The sequence below is a fragment of the Manis javanica genome, chromosome 15 (genome assembly GCF_040802235.1).
Source record: "Manis javanica isolate MJ-LG chromosome 15, MJ_LKY, whole genome shotgun sequence".
Taxonomy (NCBI): Eukaryota; Metazoa; Chordata; class Mammalia; order Pholidota; family Manidae; genus Manis; species Manis javanica.
In genome coordinates, this window is record NC_133170.1 from 73,710,862 (window position 1) to 73,728,806 (window position 17,945).

The window sequence follows — 17,945 nt, forward strand, 5'->3', positions numbered from 1 at the left end:
TATCTCCCCAGGCAAGGGAAACAAAAGCAAAAATGTACATGTGGGACTATATCAAACTAAAAGGCTTCTGTACAGCAAAGGATACCATCAATAGAACAATAAGGCATCCTACAGGATGGGAGAGTATATATATTCATAAACAACAGATCTGATAAAGGGTTGACATTCAAAATATATAAAAAGCTCACGCAACTCAACAACCAAAAAGCAAATAACCCAATTAAAAAATGGGCACAGGATCTGAACAGACACTTCTCCGAAGAAGAAATTCAGACAGCCAAGAGGCACATGAAAAGATGCTCCACCTCGCTAGTCATCAAAAAAATGCAAATCAAAACCACAATGAGATATCACCTCACACCAGTAAGGATCGCCACCATCCAAAAAACAAACAACAAATATTGGTAAGGATGTGGCGAAAGGGGAACCCTTCTACACTCCTGCTGGGAATGTAAATTAGTTCAACCATTGTGGAAAGCAATATGAAAATTCCTCAAAAAACTCAAAATAAATACCATTTAACCCAGGAATTCCACTTCTAGGAATTTACCCTAAGAATGCAGCAGCCCAGTTTGAAAAAGACATATGCACCCCTATGTTTATCTCAGCACTATGTACAATAGCCAAGAAATGGAAGCAACCGAAGTGTCCATCAGTAGATGAATGGATAAATAGGTGGTACATATACACAATGGAATATTATTCAGCCATAAGAAGGAAACAAATCCTACCATTTGCAACAACATGGATGGAGATAGAGGGTACTATGCCAGGCAGAGAAAGACAAGTACCAAATGATTTCACTCATCTGTGAAGTATAAGAACAAAGAAAAAACTGAAGGAGTAAAATAGCAGCAGACTCACAGAACCCAAGAATGGACTAACAGTTTACCAAAGGGAAAGGGACTGGGGAGGATGGGTGGGGAGGGAAAAGGGAGGAGGAAAAAGAAAGGGGGCATTATGATTAGCATGTATAATGCGTGTGGGGGCACAGGGAGGGCTGTGCAACACAGAGAAGACAAGTAGTGATTCTACAGCATCTTATTATGCTGATGGACAGTGACTGCAATAGAGTATGTGGGGGGAACTTGGTGATGGGGGGAGTCTAGTAAACATAATGTTCCTCATGTAATTGTACATTAATGATACCAAAATATAAATAAAGTAACGCTAAATATCAAAAAAAAAAGAAAAAAGAAAATCCATTTGCTGTAACACCAATTCTTGCAGATTATTTTTTCACAACTGAATGGCTTTAGAACATTTGAGAAAAAAATTAATTTTCCATTTATAGATAAAAAAATTTCACTATCTGGCCCTGCTTTCTAGGGCTGCTGCGAGGATTACGAACAGTATAGGCCAGTACTGGCTCAAGGCTAGCACACAACAGAGTAATACATGCAGCAGAGCTACTGATGTCTCCAGAAATACACTGCCCACAGCCACATTCTGCATTCGTGAACATTCTCTCCTTCCCTCCAAAACACAAATGAAAAACAAGAGCTACATCTTGATGATTATGGCCACAAGATACTTTTACATCCGAAGGTTGCTGGTAGTCCAATTTCACTCAGCCAGAATATGGACTATGGACTCAGGGAAACAAAGAGCTTCCCTTTCTAGCAAAGGGACTTGATGATAATCAGAAGAAAGCCTTAGAACATGAACTGCATTTAGTACGTCAGGAAGGACTGAGACATTTTAAAATTAGAACAAGACTTGAAGTAGATGGTATAAAACAAAACTGATTAAGCAAAAATATTAATGCTGCTTTTTGCAATAAAACAATTTTGCCGTGTAAATGCATTTCTAATTGAGATGTTACAAGTTTCAGGCAGAATATAAAGCCAACCTTTCAAAATGAGATTCGATGGCTAATGTTTTCAAATGAGATGTGTAGCAAAACCGGTCTGACAATAAGGTGGACTAGTTTTGGACATAACTGCCGTCTCTCCCAAAGTACCCCTGCAAATGCTGGACCTCACGGATGCTGTGTGTGCGTGTGTTGGGGGAGGGAAGTTCTAAGGTCTACAAAGTTAGCGAGACACGGCACACAACACTCTCCTCTTGGAAAGTCATGATGCACAGCAGTACATATTACAGGCTTTGAGAAACGCTGCAGTGTAGGAAGCTGGTGACTGCTCAGCCCATGACCTCTCCCTTCCACAGTGCGTGGGAACCTCAGGGAGAGCCGGTGCTCTTCAGGGCAATCTGGAGGCGTCGCATGTCTTGCGGCATGAAGTCAGCGTTGACAGCACACCGGGACTGGGTTCCCATCAGCACTCGCATTTCTCATTTTACAACATAATATAAAAGCTGCAACCTTCGCATTATAACCACATAGTCCAGATTACTAGTCAGATTTTAAAATTATAATGTTGGGCAGGGAAATCACTGCATAAACGTACCCTGTTCACTCACCAATGTTAAGCAGAATTCAGAAGGGCAAATTTTTGCACATTTTGATCAGAAGAGACGTGAGGGACAGTCTGCTGCTGTCATGGCTGGGCTTTCCGCTCTGGAACGAAACTGGGCAGGCCATTTGTGCGGTTTCTCTGGATAAGTTCCATTTATTAATCATTGTACAAAAAATTCTTGGCATTCATTTGAAGAGAAAAGAAGTTACTATATCCAAATATTTAGTATTTTAACATTGTGAAAGTTCTACTTTTATAACAGGGCTTTTAAAATGGAGAAAACTTTTGGAAAAATTTTAAAAAGAAACTTATGATTTATTAGAGTACAGGATCCAAAACACATTTTTAGAAAAATATAAAGTGCCCAAATACCAACTTACACAGGTGACACAGACCTCCTGGAGCCACACAAAGCATTCATGAAGAAAACACACTTAGAAACAGTCTAGATACATATTTACATTGGGTCAGTCAAGGTAAAACTATTTTTCTTGGCTTTGATGTTACTCTAAGAAAGAAAATCAAACCAGAGAACCAATTTGAACTCTCAGCATGTGCCAGTTTCTTAGTAATGCATCTCGTTAGTATTCACTCCATGTTACCTAATTTTCCCCTTTAATGAGTGTAGTGTAAAACCCCCCCACCCTCAGGCAGGCGGGCCCTGTGAGTGGTCACAATTTCAAGTGCAAGTCCGTATCACCTTTTGACTTGACTGACAAGGGACATGGACACTGGACAATAGCTAATTCAAGCTGGAAGGAGCTGGCTGGCCAAATCCCCATCTCTAGTAACTGCTTACAACAGTCATCACTTGCTATTAAGTGGTCTCAGGTGGCTTCCCCAAATCTCAGTCATCCCAGGATTTCCAAAGGGTAAACAAGAGGCAGTCATCAAATATGATGTGAAAATACTACATGCAAATGAACAGGCAGCCCCTAAAGCCTCACTCACTAGAGTAACTGGATTCTTCTAAACTTAGAGAGTAAAATAACTAGGCCCTAACTCTGGAAGTCAGCGTCTACCGCTTACCTACGAGGTTAGCTAGCTCACTTGGGACCTGGCAGGTCAAGGGTGGGGCGTGTCCCAGAGCTACAAGTAGACTTGGAACCTTCCCACTCGGTGACTGAGAACATGGAAGAAAAGCCAGTGGTATCTGAGCATGAAGCCAGACTGCCCCCGTGGAACTTCAGAACAGGCTTCACCCTGGTGCTTGGACTTGAGAAAGCACACATCTCCTTCCCCACTGATCGAACACTCTTAAACTTAAAGACATTTTATTTACTTCTACCCTACCACAGAAAGGTCTTGAGGTAATTCTAAGGAATGACGAGGCATGAAATCTCCCCTTTTTATAATTTTTAAGAGTGATTATTTCCTTTTTCTGGTCACAAAAGTGAAACTTCATTTTGTAGTCTTTGGAGATCATGGAGCATGGTTTCTAAGAGCAAATGTTTCAACACCAGATTGCACTTCCTATAATAAAGGGAACCAACCCATCACTGATTTAAGATCTAACTGTGATACTGGGGTAGATGTAAATAATTTTAAAGTTAAATGGAATAGCAGACGAATGTGGAAAAACCCACTCAGAAAGCCTATTATTATGTACTTTCTCAAAAAATTTTAGGTAATAAAATAGAAAATTAGTGACTCCTAGAGATGTGAGTGTAAATCCAAGAGAGGAATACGGGAGGAATTCTCCCAATTCAAATAAAGAAAAAGATAAACAACTGAAATCTGCTGCAAATATTAGGGAAAAAAAACCCTCAAACGTCTTAGATTATTGTTAGTTTGTTATAGTGTCTCCATGTTCAAGATGATGCCAGGCTCACTCACAGCTCTGCCTCTCAAGAAGCAACTAAGTTCAGGGTAAGAAGACAATCCTGACAGAGGACTGCACATGTCCCACAGAGAAATCAGGCAGAAATTATTGCAAAATGTAACCCCATCTGCCTAGCAAATGAAATGTTTGGAGACAAATACAGACAGACACGATGGAAAGTGAATAAAAAAGAGTGCCGACTGTGAGACCTCATGAGGACAGAATGTCACAAACTGTCACCACAGGACAAGCATACGAGCCATGCCACTGAACACAGTGCCTTTTGCATGAATTCACTAGTGTAGGCGGAGAGCAACACTGTCTTTGCAGCTGGAGGAGAGTGCACACCGTTTAAACTGAGGAGGCGGCAACCCGCACTACTGGGTAGTGGCCTTCCTGGGGGTGGGGATCCAGAGGGTCCATGGAGGCTTCTCCCGGAACCCTGTTCTCTTGGGAGACAGCAGCAGGAAAGGTACAATGTCTCTACTAGACTTTACTCCACGTTCTCTTTCTTTGCACTGTAAATATTCTGCACTGTTTCATAGACCGACTCCAGGTCCTCTGGATATCGAATTTCTAGCTCTGCATTGGGGATGTAGTGAGTGCCAGTAAACTCTGAGAAATAGCGTCCGACATCAGGGTGTGAGATTTCTTGAGGCTCCACATTATATTCCAAGTTTTCTGTTGGTAAAGAGGCACATGGACATTCTCGTTAGAAATGACATTTCCATAGCATCTTTTACCCCAGAGAATTTATCACTCCCTGGAGTAGCATTTTAAGGTGGAGGAAAAGGGAAGATAGATATTTAGGGAATTTGGAGGTGGTAATAGGGAAAAAGCAGCCAGTGACAACTGGGGAAGGGATGGTAGCTGAGTCTCCCAACAGCTCCACACTGAATGGCAGTTTGTCCTATTTGCTGAGCAAGATGTCTGGCTCCAGCCTATCTCCAGAAGTCTCTTTGGGATTGGCAAACCAGAGATTCATCATGTATTTCTGATTTGCTCTAATGGCCGAAAGTTTGCCACAAGGGTATCCTAGCCTGCTCACTTTTCACAAGTGCTTCCACACCATCTGGTTACAACTCGTGTACTTGCCAACCTTGTCTACAAACAGCCACTCCCACAGACCACACTTCTCTATCCAAGTTCCCTTCAACACTGGCTGTGTGCTTCCAGAGGTGAGCACTTCACTGGGCTGCTGAGATCCAGTGGGAGGAATGGACAAGTGGTTCGCCTATCCAGACCCTGTATGGATACAGGTTATCACTACCTGGACAATCTCCTGGGAAACCATACTACCTCCTCTTCCTGCTATTTTGCTACTAGAGAAAGAGAGAGTAAACTTTGACTCCTTTAAATTGGAATGATTAAAAAAAAAAAGCAGGTAACAATACAAGTGAGGTATTTTGAAGGCTGAAATCCTTTAGGATGGCTTCTCCCCAAAATACTATTGGAAAAATGGCTCCTCCCTGGGCCTAACGTCAGGTCAGGGTCTGGTGTGCAGAGACTGGCATGGGCTTGCCATCCAGAAGCAAACCACATCCGCTATGGCCTCGCACCAGGAGCCGGGCCAGGTGGAAGTCCTTGCTCTAGGTGCCAGTCTCAGCTCTGATCAGTATGACGCCATGCTTTGCACAGCAACACCCCTGACTAATTCAAGTGAGACTCTGCGAGAGCCTCGCCTGCAAGCTAACACCAGCGGGGCAACAGGTTATCCCCACAGCCTGGTTAGACATCCTGAGACGCAAATCCTGGACATTCGGCGTCCCTCCACCCAGAGGCCTTGCGTCTCCCAAGATAAACAGGAGCTCTTTCATAAGCACTGATTTTAACTAATGTTTGTCTTTTGGGAAAGGGGAAGAGTTTTGTAATTCAATCTGTAACTTTTTTACAAGATGGGAGAATTTAAAGAAATTTTGTGCTCACAGCTGTTTCAGGCTATTTCTTTGAACTGTGCTTAGGGATATTAACAGTTTGAGAATCAATACTGCTGAGGAAATTACATACAAACCATGTGCAAGGATAAACGTTTGGAGATTATTATAACATTACTTACATTAGCAAGCATGTAAAAACAGTCCAAATGTCCAACTGCAGGTCACCTGTTTTCAAGATGTCACAAGGGAAGTGGAGTAAAGCTACACGTTCAGCTGAAAAGGCCTGGAAGGCACATGTCAGGGCCGCTATGTCACTTGGCACAGGTGCACATTCTAAGTGGTTGTTTTTAAATTGGGCACTTATGACATGCCTGGCACCGCGGTACCCATATAGTTTCGGTCCCCGGTGCTCACACCCCTCCACAAGGAGCTTGCTGTGATGCTCTCTTTGGCAGCTGAGTAACCGGGCACTGACCAAAGCACTGCCCAAGGACTCACCTGGGCCCCAAAGCTGGAGGGAACCAGACGTAAGAGCCCCACGAGAGAGCAAGGGCAAGGACACCGGGGGGCAGAGCCGCAGGCTCCAGTGACGGGATGCACACACAGGTGTGTGGCTTTCAGATAGGAAACAGCACGGTCCACTAATTCTGATCCTCTCCACTGTTACCACTACATCTTGGTAATGATTTTATCCCTTCTTTGTTTTACATTTTTCTAAAATTGTCATTGGAAAAATAAATGTAAAAAAGCCCTCAAATGCTTTAAAAATGCCACTGGCTGAGAAAACGCCCTTTCCTGCCCACCTGCCTCTGCCGCTCCTTCCCCAGTGAGTGAAGCCCCACAAACATTATCTTCCTTGAAGTAACCATGGCCTGGGCCTTCACCAGGCCAGCTGCTGAGGGCCCCAGGCTTCTCCCAGAGGAACACAGACATGTTGGAGGGAGGGTCAAGACCCTGGGGGATGCCACCAAGTGGCAAGGGCCCCTTTGCTGTGAAGGAACCACTCTTAGCTGTCGTGGTAGGCACATCAGACATTTCAAGTGAAAAGGACTCACGTGGGTCATTTAGAACTGCTCTGCTGCCAGTGTGTCAAGAGTAGTCATTCTCAACCAAGGCGATTTTGCCCGACAGGATATTCTGCAATATCTGAAGGCATTTTGAGTTGTCACATAAGGGCTGCTTATGAGCATCTAACGAGCAGAGGCCAGGACACTGCTCAACAAAATGCACAGCACGGCCCCCCCACCCCAAGAGCCACCCAGACCGAAATGTCAACAGCACCTGCTCTAAAAAATCTCAGATATACTTCTTAGCATTGTTTCTCCTCCCTTTCTCTTTTTCTTTCTATGTATTAAGTTGCAGCTTCTGAATGTTGAGAGGAGAGCAGAAAGACCAAAGTTAGGTTATCATGGTTCTGGAAGGACCATGCCCAGAATTTCGAACAGTGGGCCCAAAATGAGGTATGGCAAGTATAGGCAGGGAGCTGAGGAAACCACGTAAGGGCTAGGTAACAGTCCAAAGCATGCTCGCAGCCCTACTCCTGGCTGTTAAGGAGGCACATGGACTGGATTTAGCGCATTTACCTGCCTGGGCTCCCAGCAAAATGGGAAAGACAGTGAAGTCAGCAACTACGCATTAAAAGGGAAAAATAAGTAACACTAAATAAGGTTTTAAAAAACTTGAAAAGGAATGAAAAATCTAAGTGATACAAAACTCAACCAAGAAAAATAATGAAATAGGGACTACTTAAAAGTCCTAGAAAAATCTTGAGCAGTCTTTCTTAAATTCCTTTGAAAATTTCAAAAAGATAAGTCTGCTTACATGTTCAGATACCCAAAGATGTATGGCTACACTCCTGTACAACCAGGGAAACACCACGAAGGAGTCCTCTGTGGGTACCTGTCTTGTCCTGGTCCCCTCCCCCCATCTCCAAGAGGAAACCACTATCAGTGTGAGTGGATCTTTCCAGTCCTTCTGTGAATATACATGTAGTAGCTAAATACAGCTATATGCACATCAAGAAAATCTGGAATTGTTTTATGTGTTTATTTATATAAAACATACTGTAAGCATTTACCTATAACTGGTCTAATTTCAGCTTAGTATTCCACAGTGTGTGGATATACCCAATATAGTGGGCGCCTTTGTGAAAGACACTGTTTGCTATTATAACAAGGAGACCACAGGACCCCTGCATGAGCCTTTGTCTCTAATGGAGGGATGGAGGGGTGAACTGCTAGGTCAGGAGAGTAAGCACTTGAGACTTCTCTATTTATAAGAGTTAAACCACCCTCTGAACTGGCTGAAAACTTTATTCCACCCCGTAGAGGGAATCCTCACACCCTTGCCAGCATGCACAGATGGTGAGAGGGTGTGTGGGGTGTATGGGTGGAAATTTCTCTGGAAGTATAAGACACATTACGTAAAAGGGAACCAACATTTGATGAGGGCATACCATGCACCAAGCCTCCCATTAGGAGTGTTACCATACACAATACGTGTAAGAACTAGATTTTCACATCACAGTTAAATTTCTGACCTTCCATTTTGGGCGGCTGACTTAAATGCAGATCATCTGTGATGTTCATCTTCCACCAAGAAGTACATAGTGAAGTTGAGACAGGAGTTGTAGCTCTTACCTGGCACCAAAAGATATTAAAGCATGCCCCCTAGTGGGAACAAAAATTATAAATATGCAAGATGCTGTGTCCCTCCCTCTTAGGATTTAGGTGAAATCTAACACACTGAGGGAAAATTCCCTTAATTGTGCATACTAAAGCTATCTGAAGATGTCATGCATAGATGTGGTTTATAATTCACTCTTCAACTCTCTGCGAAGAGCTAGTAATTGGAAAAGCACTTGTTAACGGGTTCTACCCAGGTTAATAGGATCACTGGAGCCAAAGGCTGAAAATTTAGATGAAGGAAAATTAAAAAAAAAAAAAATCTGATGTAAATAAATTAACCCAGAAATGTTCAAAAACATATTTAAGTAAGTGTTTTAAAATTTAGCCTCTCAAGGTCTCCCACTGGCTAAATTTGAGCACACAACTATCCCAATGATTTTAACATACTGACTAAATAAAAATCCAGGAATTTATGGGAAGTGGGAAGGGGAAGGAGAGGAATGGGGGAGAGAGGGAAGAGAAAGTGAGGAGAAGGGGGAGAAGAAAGGGGGAAAGGGAGAGAGGCCTGGCAGAATGACCTCAAGGAACAGGATGACAGGGGTAGGCACAGAGATGAGGTGTGAGAAAGGGTCCACATCACCTCTGGGCCAGCAAAGGGGTCTGGCAGATGCCAGGTAGAAAGTTGGGCAATATAGGCAAGAAATATTTGTGGCATGGAGAGGAGCAGAGTAACAGGAATAGAAATTAGTAGTTGGAAATACAAAACATTCAGGAGACGGAATCAGTGTGATTTGCTGACCAGATGGATATGAGGGGAGGGAGAGAGAGGTAAGAGGTGGTGGCCAGGTGGCACCATCGAGGAGAGGAGAAAAGCAGGAGTGGGCTGGGGTGGAGACAGTACAGGATGAGTTCATGAAGAACTCCCCAGGGCCTCTGAGTGCAGATGCCCAGGGTGCTCCCTGGACCCCTCAAGCCAAGCATCAGCTGGTGCACAACAGATACCCAGGAAACACTGGCTGAGGGCCAACAGACCCACAGGAAAAGACAGATGGCCCTCAAAGGCTAATACTGGCTGTTCTAAAGGCTCAGAATTTAAAATTAAAAAAGCAATTTGCTTAACATTGCCCACAACCAATTCAGTAAGTTTTAGAGAGTGTGAAACTGACAAGCTGATACTAAATTTTTTTACAAAGTCATTACAATATTACAACTCTAAACTTTACATCTGCGTGTTTACTAAATCAATAGATCCAGTTAGAGATAAATTCCTGAATCTTCAACGTGGAGATTTGACAAATTCAGAACACTTAAAACCCAGAACCCAGTCTCACCTAATCTAAAAAGCCCATTTTAAAGTTAATGTAAATGTTTCTAGAAACTCACATCTTGAAGTCTTCCTAACAACCCTATGTAACAGGTAACGAATGCACAGCGCAGCCCGCAGTGCTAATGAAAGGACAACTCCCTTTATTTCTGTGATACACTTTATGAGGTATATAGTGTGGAGTGCTTCCCAAGTGATTAGTAGGGATGCAAGTCCACCAATTCTTCCAATAATTTCTAAATCATTTGATTTTAAAAAATTGTTTTCAAATGACACCACTTCAGAAGTTAAATCAAACCACAGCTAGTGCCTTCATCTGACATGGCACACACATCCCCCTCTTGTAACTTCCCATTATTCTGACAGAGGTGAAGAACCTATAGTCTCAATAAACAGAATTGCTCTTGATGTTGTGTATGATCCTCTCTCAGCTTCTGATGAATTTACAATTAACAGGAAATGTTTTCTACTCTTTTTTGATACTTCTGAGATTTGTATACACCTGATATTTCCATTACTGCGCTTACCAGAACACACTGTTGTTGAGTTAGGTCAAAACTGATGTCTTAGACTGACACAAAAAGGTATAGCGTGAGTTAAGGACACGGCTCTCTGTGAGTTAAAATAGAAATGCCTATGTGCCTCAGTTTCCTCGTGTCTAAAATGGGCACGCTGATGAGGATGGTAATCACAGTTCTCAAATGGAGTTGGCGTACATTAGAATGCTGCGTGTCACACAGCAGCATCACGTTACGTCCATGTTCATTTTTATTAATAAAGTGAATGTTGTGAATGCCCTGATAGGAAGGCAGGCCATAAATTCATCCCAGTGAATGGAGGGACAAAAAGGGAGCTCCACACTGACAGCCTCTGTCTCCACCTGCCAACCTCCCTGCTTCAGGAGTGCCCTAGGCGAGCACAGCACCTGTCAGCCTGTCAGGGTGACAATGGCTCCAAACGTGAGCCTTGAGCTTGCTGACTCTCAGAGCCAGAGCTGTGGGATGCACTTCCCACAGTTGCCACTTGAGGGCATCTCTGGGGAGCACAGCTGACTGCCAGTCTCCGGAGGCCAGAGGTGCTAGTATCTGGTGCCCTCCAGTTCAGGCAGGTGGTGTGGGCAGGGCACAGGCTGGCCCTCTTTGCCTGGAGGGAGCCAATGGCAAAGCATGGGAAACAAGACTTGGGGGAGTTCGACTGGCAAAGGCAGCGACCAGCCAGAAGAGGTCTTAAGGGCACTGAGCTAGGGTCCTGGCTGTGGTGGTAGCGGAGAATCTTTAGCAGGAGGTGCGGCCGCACAAGTGCATACCCACACAGGTCTGGCTAAGTACCAACCTTGGTAAGGTTAGCCATGGAACTACTGAAATCACTGAATAAATCAATGACCTGTGTCCACAGTATCTGAGGGCTCAAATGTGTGCCTGAAATATGTCGGAGTGTCACTGAAGGCAGATACTACGATAGTTGCTTACCTTGGGCTGCGTATCTGCAGGAGCCATCCTCCACCAGCACGTTATAGAAAGGCTGGTGATGGCCGTGAGGCAGGCTGTGGACATTCATATTGCGGATCCACTCGTGTCCCATCATGCAGGTGGGGTCCCAGCCATAGATCACACAGTTGTAGCCATACCTATCAACAGAAGAATGATGGCCAATCAGTGGCCTGGGACCCTGCCATGGCAACCACGGAGTGTTTAACTTAATGGTTTGTCTTCTCCTGAGCTCATGTTCTTACAAATTTACTTCCTTTTACTCCGCACTGAGTTATTTTTCAGGACATTCCTGGCCCCCTTTACAAACCCTCTTTATTATCAATATAGCTCTTCCGCTGGAAAAGAATACACCTTTCAGCAAAGAGTGATCATTAACAACTGGTTATCCAAATGGAAAAGATATCAAGACCGGGCCTGACAACAATACACAGTCAGTCCTTAGCAGTATGAAGACCTAGATGTAAAATGCAGGACTTTTAAAATATCTTCATGACTCAGGACAGGGAAAGATTTCTTAAACAAGGTACTAAAAAAACAATCCATAAAGGAAAGGATTGACCTATTTGATGGCATTAAAGGATTCTGAATGAAACAGACTAAAAAAAAAGGAAAATTGGGGGAAACTCTAACTCTGACTAGATACTGGATGGGGCTAAGGAATTGTTTATATTTCTTAAATATGACAACAGGATGGTAAACAAGTTTTTAAAAAAAGACAAGCCCTTACCTTTCATAAATACATACTGACCAGTTATAGATGAAATGACATCTGGTATTTGCTTGGGGGGCATTGAGGGGTGGGGATGAAACAATGAAGACTGACCCTGTTCTGGCAAATGGTTGAGGCTGGATTTGGGAACATCACATGGTGCATTACACTTTTCTCTCTACTCTTACATAGGTTTGAAATTTCCATAATCAAGTTAAAAACAAAAAGCAAGGGAAGAATAAAAAACACTAGCCAAAACCTGGGAAAAGTTTATCTGCAACATAAGTGCATACAGAGACGAGGGACAGAATAAAAAATGATTACAAATGGTCGGGAAGACTAATAATTCATTTGGAAAATAAGCAAAATACTCGAAGAGGTACTTAATAAAAGAAACCTGAATAAATGGTAAACATATGAAAAGAAACTCAATCTGCATAGTCATCAAGGAAATGCAAATTAGAACTAGAATGAAATACCACTGGCCAGCTACTACAGAGGTGCATTTTTAAAGGTCTGGCAATGACACATTGGCCAGAATATAAAGTCTCAGCTCCTAGCTTGCTGATTGGGATGTAAATCAGTACCATCACTTTGGATAGTTTACTTTTGCCTAGTCAATGGACCACGTGCATACCCCTCAACCCAGCAAATCCCTACCGGCAACTCAGATTCAAGGATATGGACAGTAAAAGGAGAGTGAGGAACACTGAAGAAATGAGAGAAAAATGCTTTGCTTACAGTTGCTTCCATCTTGCCACAAAGAGAAGGGTCATACAGCTAAAGGTCTAAAATATTAGAAGATCTCCCAGTTAGGAAGGCAAGTCCCTTCTTACAAAACAAAAAAGTTAAAGATATGGTTCAGCTCGGTGTCCTTCCCGCGGTGGCACTCAGCCGCTGCCTGCAGCAGGTCCCCTCCCGGCGCATCACTGCAGCTCCCGGAGGAGGTGCTCCCAGGTGCTGGTGCATCCTCTGCAGCCCAGGGCGGAAGGGCGTCACGCGGCACTCACCTCTTGTGTTTCATAATAAGCCCAATGGAGTAGCAGACATCTCTGTGCTTCTCATGGGAGCGGAGCTTCACCTCCACGCCCACCTCCTCCTTCTTGCGCTCAATGTGCTCTAACGTGTGCTGCACCAGATAGCCCACCGCCCCGTGCTGCCCCGGGTCTAGGGTCTGGATGTGCTGGAGGATGTCAAGCACCTTCAAGACAAGACAGAAAGACTAGGAGATAATATTTTCATTTAGGCCTTTTCTTTTTCACGGCATGGGATTCAGACCTACATAACCTGACAAAGGCAGCAGTGACAGGGGCCATGCTGATGGCCCAAGTGTCTGTGTTGAGCGGACTTCCACCCTGTCGGTGCTAGGCATGTGTGTGCAGTCAGTACACTCACTGTTAATGCTGGGTACTGGCTGCAGACATTCAAATTCAACCATCATGAACATAAGGAATTATTCAGAAATACGGGAGACTGGAATAAGCATGGAGTAAGGAGGCAGGGCCTGCCATCCTGGGCACGTTTGGATTAGGTGAGCCCTAAAAGGTTCTAGCAGTCTTGGTCAGTGTGGGGATTCTCATTTTTATATCCAAAACAATGTTAATCTGCCACTCAAGGATGGGGAGAAAAAATAAATGCTAAGCTGCTTCAATCACGATCAAGAGGATGCGTGGCAAAGCTGCCCCAGTGCTCTGTAAGATGGACAGGGTCACAGAGAAGCCACCAAAGCAACGCAGATCAGTTTAGTTTATGAGGTGACACTTTAAGAAGGAAGACGTGTACCAGGGTTCTGAAATGCTACTGGTCATTTCAATTATTTTAACTCACGATGGAATCAGTATTCAAGTGGGCAGGGAGAAACCACATCTATGTGGAATTTAAATGACTGGCTGGTAGCAGAACTGACTGACTCCAAGCTTTCATTTTTTCCTACCCTCTACAAAAAATACGAATCTGAATAAAGCTAACATGCACACAGTATTACAGCCTTCAGCAGAGGGTCTCTGACATGTTTGTCCTTTGGCAACATGATCTTTCCCTGTTCACTGAGCATGCTAGTAGGCACAGCTGGCTTTTAGTCCTAGAGCCACAAACTTGCTGTCTTTACCTTTAAATTAGTTTATTCACTTATCAAATGATGATTAGTAACTGCCCTATTTCCTATATATTTTGGCCCAGTAAAACTGTGAAAACTACAGTTTTAAGCAATGCAAGATATTATTATTCCAAAACCCAATCAATATTTACTGAACACTTACTGCTCTGCTGGTCACTGTGCCAAGCCCATCAGATCTTTTATTTCATTTACTCCTCCCAAACTGGAGGTCAGCAGTACAGTCACTGACAATTTCCAGAAGAGGAGTCAAGCTCAGTGCACCTAAGTAGCTTGCCTGAGGTCATGGGGTTATAAAGAAGGAAGTGAGGATGTGCACCCAGCGCTGAGTCTACACCCTAGGTCTCAAGCTCCAGCATACCAAAAAAGAGTAGGGGCACTTTAACTACCTGCTACAAACTTTCAAACACACACACAAATGGACAGAACGGCATAATGGCCAGTACCTCAAACCCGGCTTCAACCACTTATCAACTGAGAACCAAGTTCCATCTACTTCCCATCTCCAGTAGCATACTTTTAGTTTGAAGGACCTAACATCTACCCTTTGTAGCTAAAAACACTGAACAGTAAGTGTCTATTTATTGTGCTTGCCTAACAGCTTTCCATAATGCACATGCTACTCTGACTACACATGCTACATTCTACAGACACAGCTTCCCCCTTCCAGGCAGCCCCTCCGCACCAGGTAAGTGAAGTAGACATAATGTGGAATCTTTAATGCACAAAGAAGTCCCGAAGTCATGCGTAGTACTAGAGGAGGAAGTAAACTTCAGGGAAAAATCCCCCTCCTTCCCTTGAAGTGTCCATGACAGGGTGAGAGCAGAGGGAAGAAATGAAGAAGATACCATGATACAAGGCGTGGTGTGTGCCAGGAGGACAGTGCTGACGATGGAGCACTGTGATGTCTCCAACTACATGTCTAGGCCTAAATCCCAACAGTCCACAACTTTGGGATGGAGATCTTGGAACAGGAATCTCTTACTCATGATTGACAAGCTTTTTCTACAAAGGGCCAGAGAGTAAATATTTTAGGCTTTGTGGGCTATACTGTCTCTGACTCAACTACTCACGTCTCCACTGGAGCTGGAAAGCAGTCAAAGACAAAACGTGAACACATGGGTGTGGCCATGTGGCCTAAACTCATTCAGAGCCAGGCCAGATGTGTGCAGGCTCCCCCTGTAGTGCTCCATCCTCTGCATCCGCTTGCCTGTGGGCTCTGCTACTTCTGGGGCTTCACCTACCAGATTCAGAAGCTGGGAGCTGCTGGCAAATGCTCTAGGATGGCCACACTTGACAGCTCCAGGTCTTAATCAAATTCAACATTCCCCAAACTGAACACTTCTTCTACCCCCAATCGGGTCTGTTCTCTAAATACGCACTTCCAATGGGGCCAGTCTCCCGTGTTGGAAATCTGGACATCCTCTTTGAGCCTTCTCCCTCATCCCTACCATGTCTTAATCATTCACTCAAAATTTTGTTAAGCACCTACTGCTGTGTGGCAGAATTTACATCAAGCAAGGGGAATAGCTACAATAAAGAACAAAACAGATGAGGCCCTTGCCCCCAAGAGCATGGTCTACGGGAGAAAGTGCACCAAGCAAACAGTTACAGCACACTGAAAAATGTTCTGGGAAGGGGTGGGCACATGGCTGGCATGACAGAAGAACCTGGCCTCACCTGGAGGCCAAGGAAGGGCTTTCAGAGGCAAAGGTTTCAGCTAAGGGCGCAGAAGTCAGCTGGTAAATGGAAATGGAATGAGGGTTAAGGAAAGGTGTATAGGTGGAGATGCAGCACGTGCAGACTGAAGCATCACAACAGGAACAAGCGGCAGACATGGCTGAGGTGGCGGCAGACCAAAGAAGCAATTGTGAGAGACAAGGAAGCTCAGGCTGGCAGGGCAGCCCCTGAACCCAGTATGCCACATGAAGAGAACGAGCCCGACTCCAAGGTAACGGGGAGCCCCTCAGAGGGCTCCAAGCAGTAGGGGACATAATGGACATTTTATTAAGCTCACTCTGGCTACAGTGTGTATGTCGGGTTCAAAGGCACTAGCAGTAGAGGAGAGGAAATCAGGTGGGAGGCCAGTGCAATAACCCAGGGGGCAGAGCCATGTACCAATTGGTAGCAGACATCTGAGCATGATGATCTGGGACCCAAGGTCCAGGCAAGAGATCCAACATTCAGGAAATGTCAGCCTGCAGATGGCAACGAAAGAAAGGAGACCTGGTGAGACCACTGAGGGGACAGAAGTCCAGAAACTACCCTCTGTGGAGCCTGTAAGGGAGACACACCCAGAGCAAGGAACCAGCAAGACCCTGAGAAACAGGCACCGTGGAGTCAGAGCAGGGTATTCTGAGCGGAGAGTGGCCCTGGAGAACAAGATAAGGCAAGACGAGTATCTACTAGATTTTGCAACAAGCAGAACAGTTTTAGCTAAAAGGGGTCACTGGTTTCCTTGTCAAGAGCAGGTGGCATGAAGGAGGGGTGGGAATGGATCACCATGTTCTGAGGGGTGTGTGGGAGAGGCAGGGGGACACCGTGCAGGGCATGCACTCTGGCCTGCGCTGGAGCCATGCAGGGGAGGAGAGATAAGGAGGTAGCTGCAGGGAAATGCCTGCAAGGCTGTCACCGGAGCGCTTCTGGGGTTTTCTCCAAAGCTCAGTGAAAGGGGAGTACATTTATTGCTGCTGGTAGAAAGTAAAAAGGGGGAGCTGCAGATAAATACAGGAGAAGAAATAAAGGAAAACCGAGAGCTGGGTCCAGAGCATGGGGGGTCTGCCCTGGAAAACTGGAGGGGCATCTTTCCCACTGAAATGTAGAGAGGGAAGGGATTAAAATATGGAGCCCATATGGACCAAAGTAAGGATGTGGGTGTGGCAACAGGAGCTGGAAAGCACCTGACTGTGGCTTCTGCAGCCAGCGCCTTGCCACAGCCCACTGTCCCATGGGTGAAGCATGTGGGTGGGCTCGGGTGCCCACCCACTGGAGGCAACTCCTGTTGCCCTCAGTGTCCGCAAGGGAACCTCAGCAAACTGCCTGCGTTCTTGGTGCCTCGGTTCCATCATTTGGAAAAAACCCAGCATCTACTGCATGGGGTTGGAAGGAGGTACTTGGTAAGTGTTAGTGACTCCATTTCCGTCATAGCCAAGATAACGCTGAATTACTGCAACAGTGACCAAGAGGACTGGTATTTCTTAGCTCTTCCTGATTTACTTCAACTGAAAACAAGAAGACTTCTAGTCTTCCCAGTTTAGGAAAGTTTCCCCTTAACCCAAAGAGATCAAAGTGATTCCAAGCCCTCCACAACTGATCTCACGGCTTGGAAATGTCACACGCACACACACACACGCATACACATGTACAAGGACACATGTATAAACCCTTGTTGAGCTGGCCTGCTCTGCCGCACTGGGCTCCCTGGCCTTGCGCCATGTGCAGGCTGTTCCTGCCCACTGGAGTAAACTACTTTTCTGTCCTCTAAAACTGTTTCCCATGCTTCAAGGTCCACCTCAAACTCTTCCTCTGGAGAGGAACCTTTTCTAACTGCTTCAGCATCCCCTGGA

The 17,945-nt window shown here is 44.8% G+C and overlaps 1 protein-coding gene across 6 annotated transcripts in view; it reads right to left on the bottom strand.

Moving 5' to 3' along the window:
* Positions 1 to 2,541: 2,541 nt before the first annotated feature.
* Positions 2,542 to 17,945, bottom strand: part of FBXO21 (F-box protein 21) — a 35,019-nt gene continuing 19,615 nt past the window's right edge. For 2 of the 6 annotated variants that reach the window (XM_017660884.3, XM_073223556.1), the window contains 3 exons: positions 13,277 to 13,488; positions 11,537 to 11,694; positions 2,542 to 4,920 (listed from right to left, as the gene is read on the bottom strand). In XM_017660884.3, the coding sequence (XP_017516373.1) occupies positions 4,733 to 4,920; positions 11,537 to 11,694; positions 13,277 to 13,488 (558 nt within the window). In that variant the 3' untranslated portion in view covers positions 2,542 to 4,732. Of the gene's footprint in view, positions 4,921 to 7,171; positions 7,263 to 8,655; positions 8,786 to 11,536; positions 11,695 to 13,276; positions 13,489 to 17,945 lie in introns of those variants that run through there. The other 4 variants (XR_005054483.2, XM_017660886.3, XM_017660885.3 and 1 more) reach the window with 4 other exon arrangements.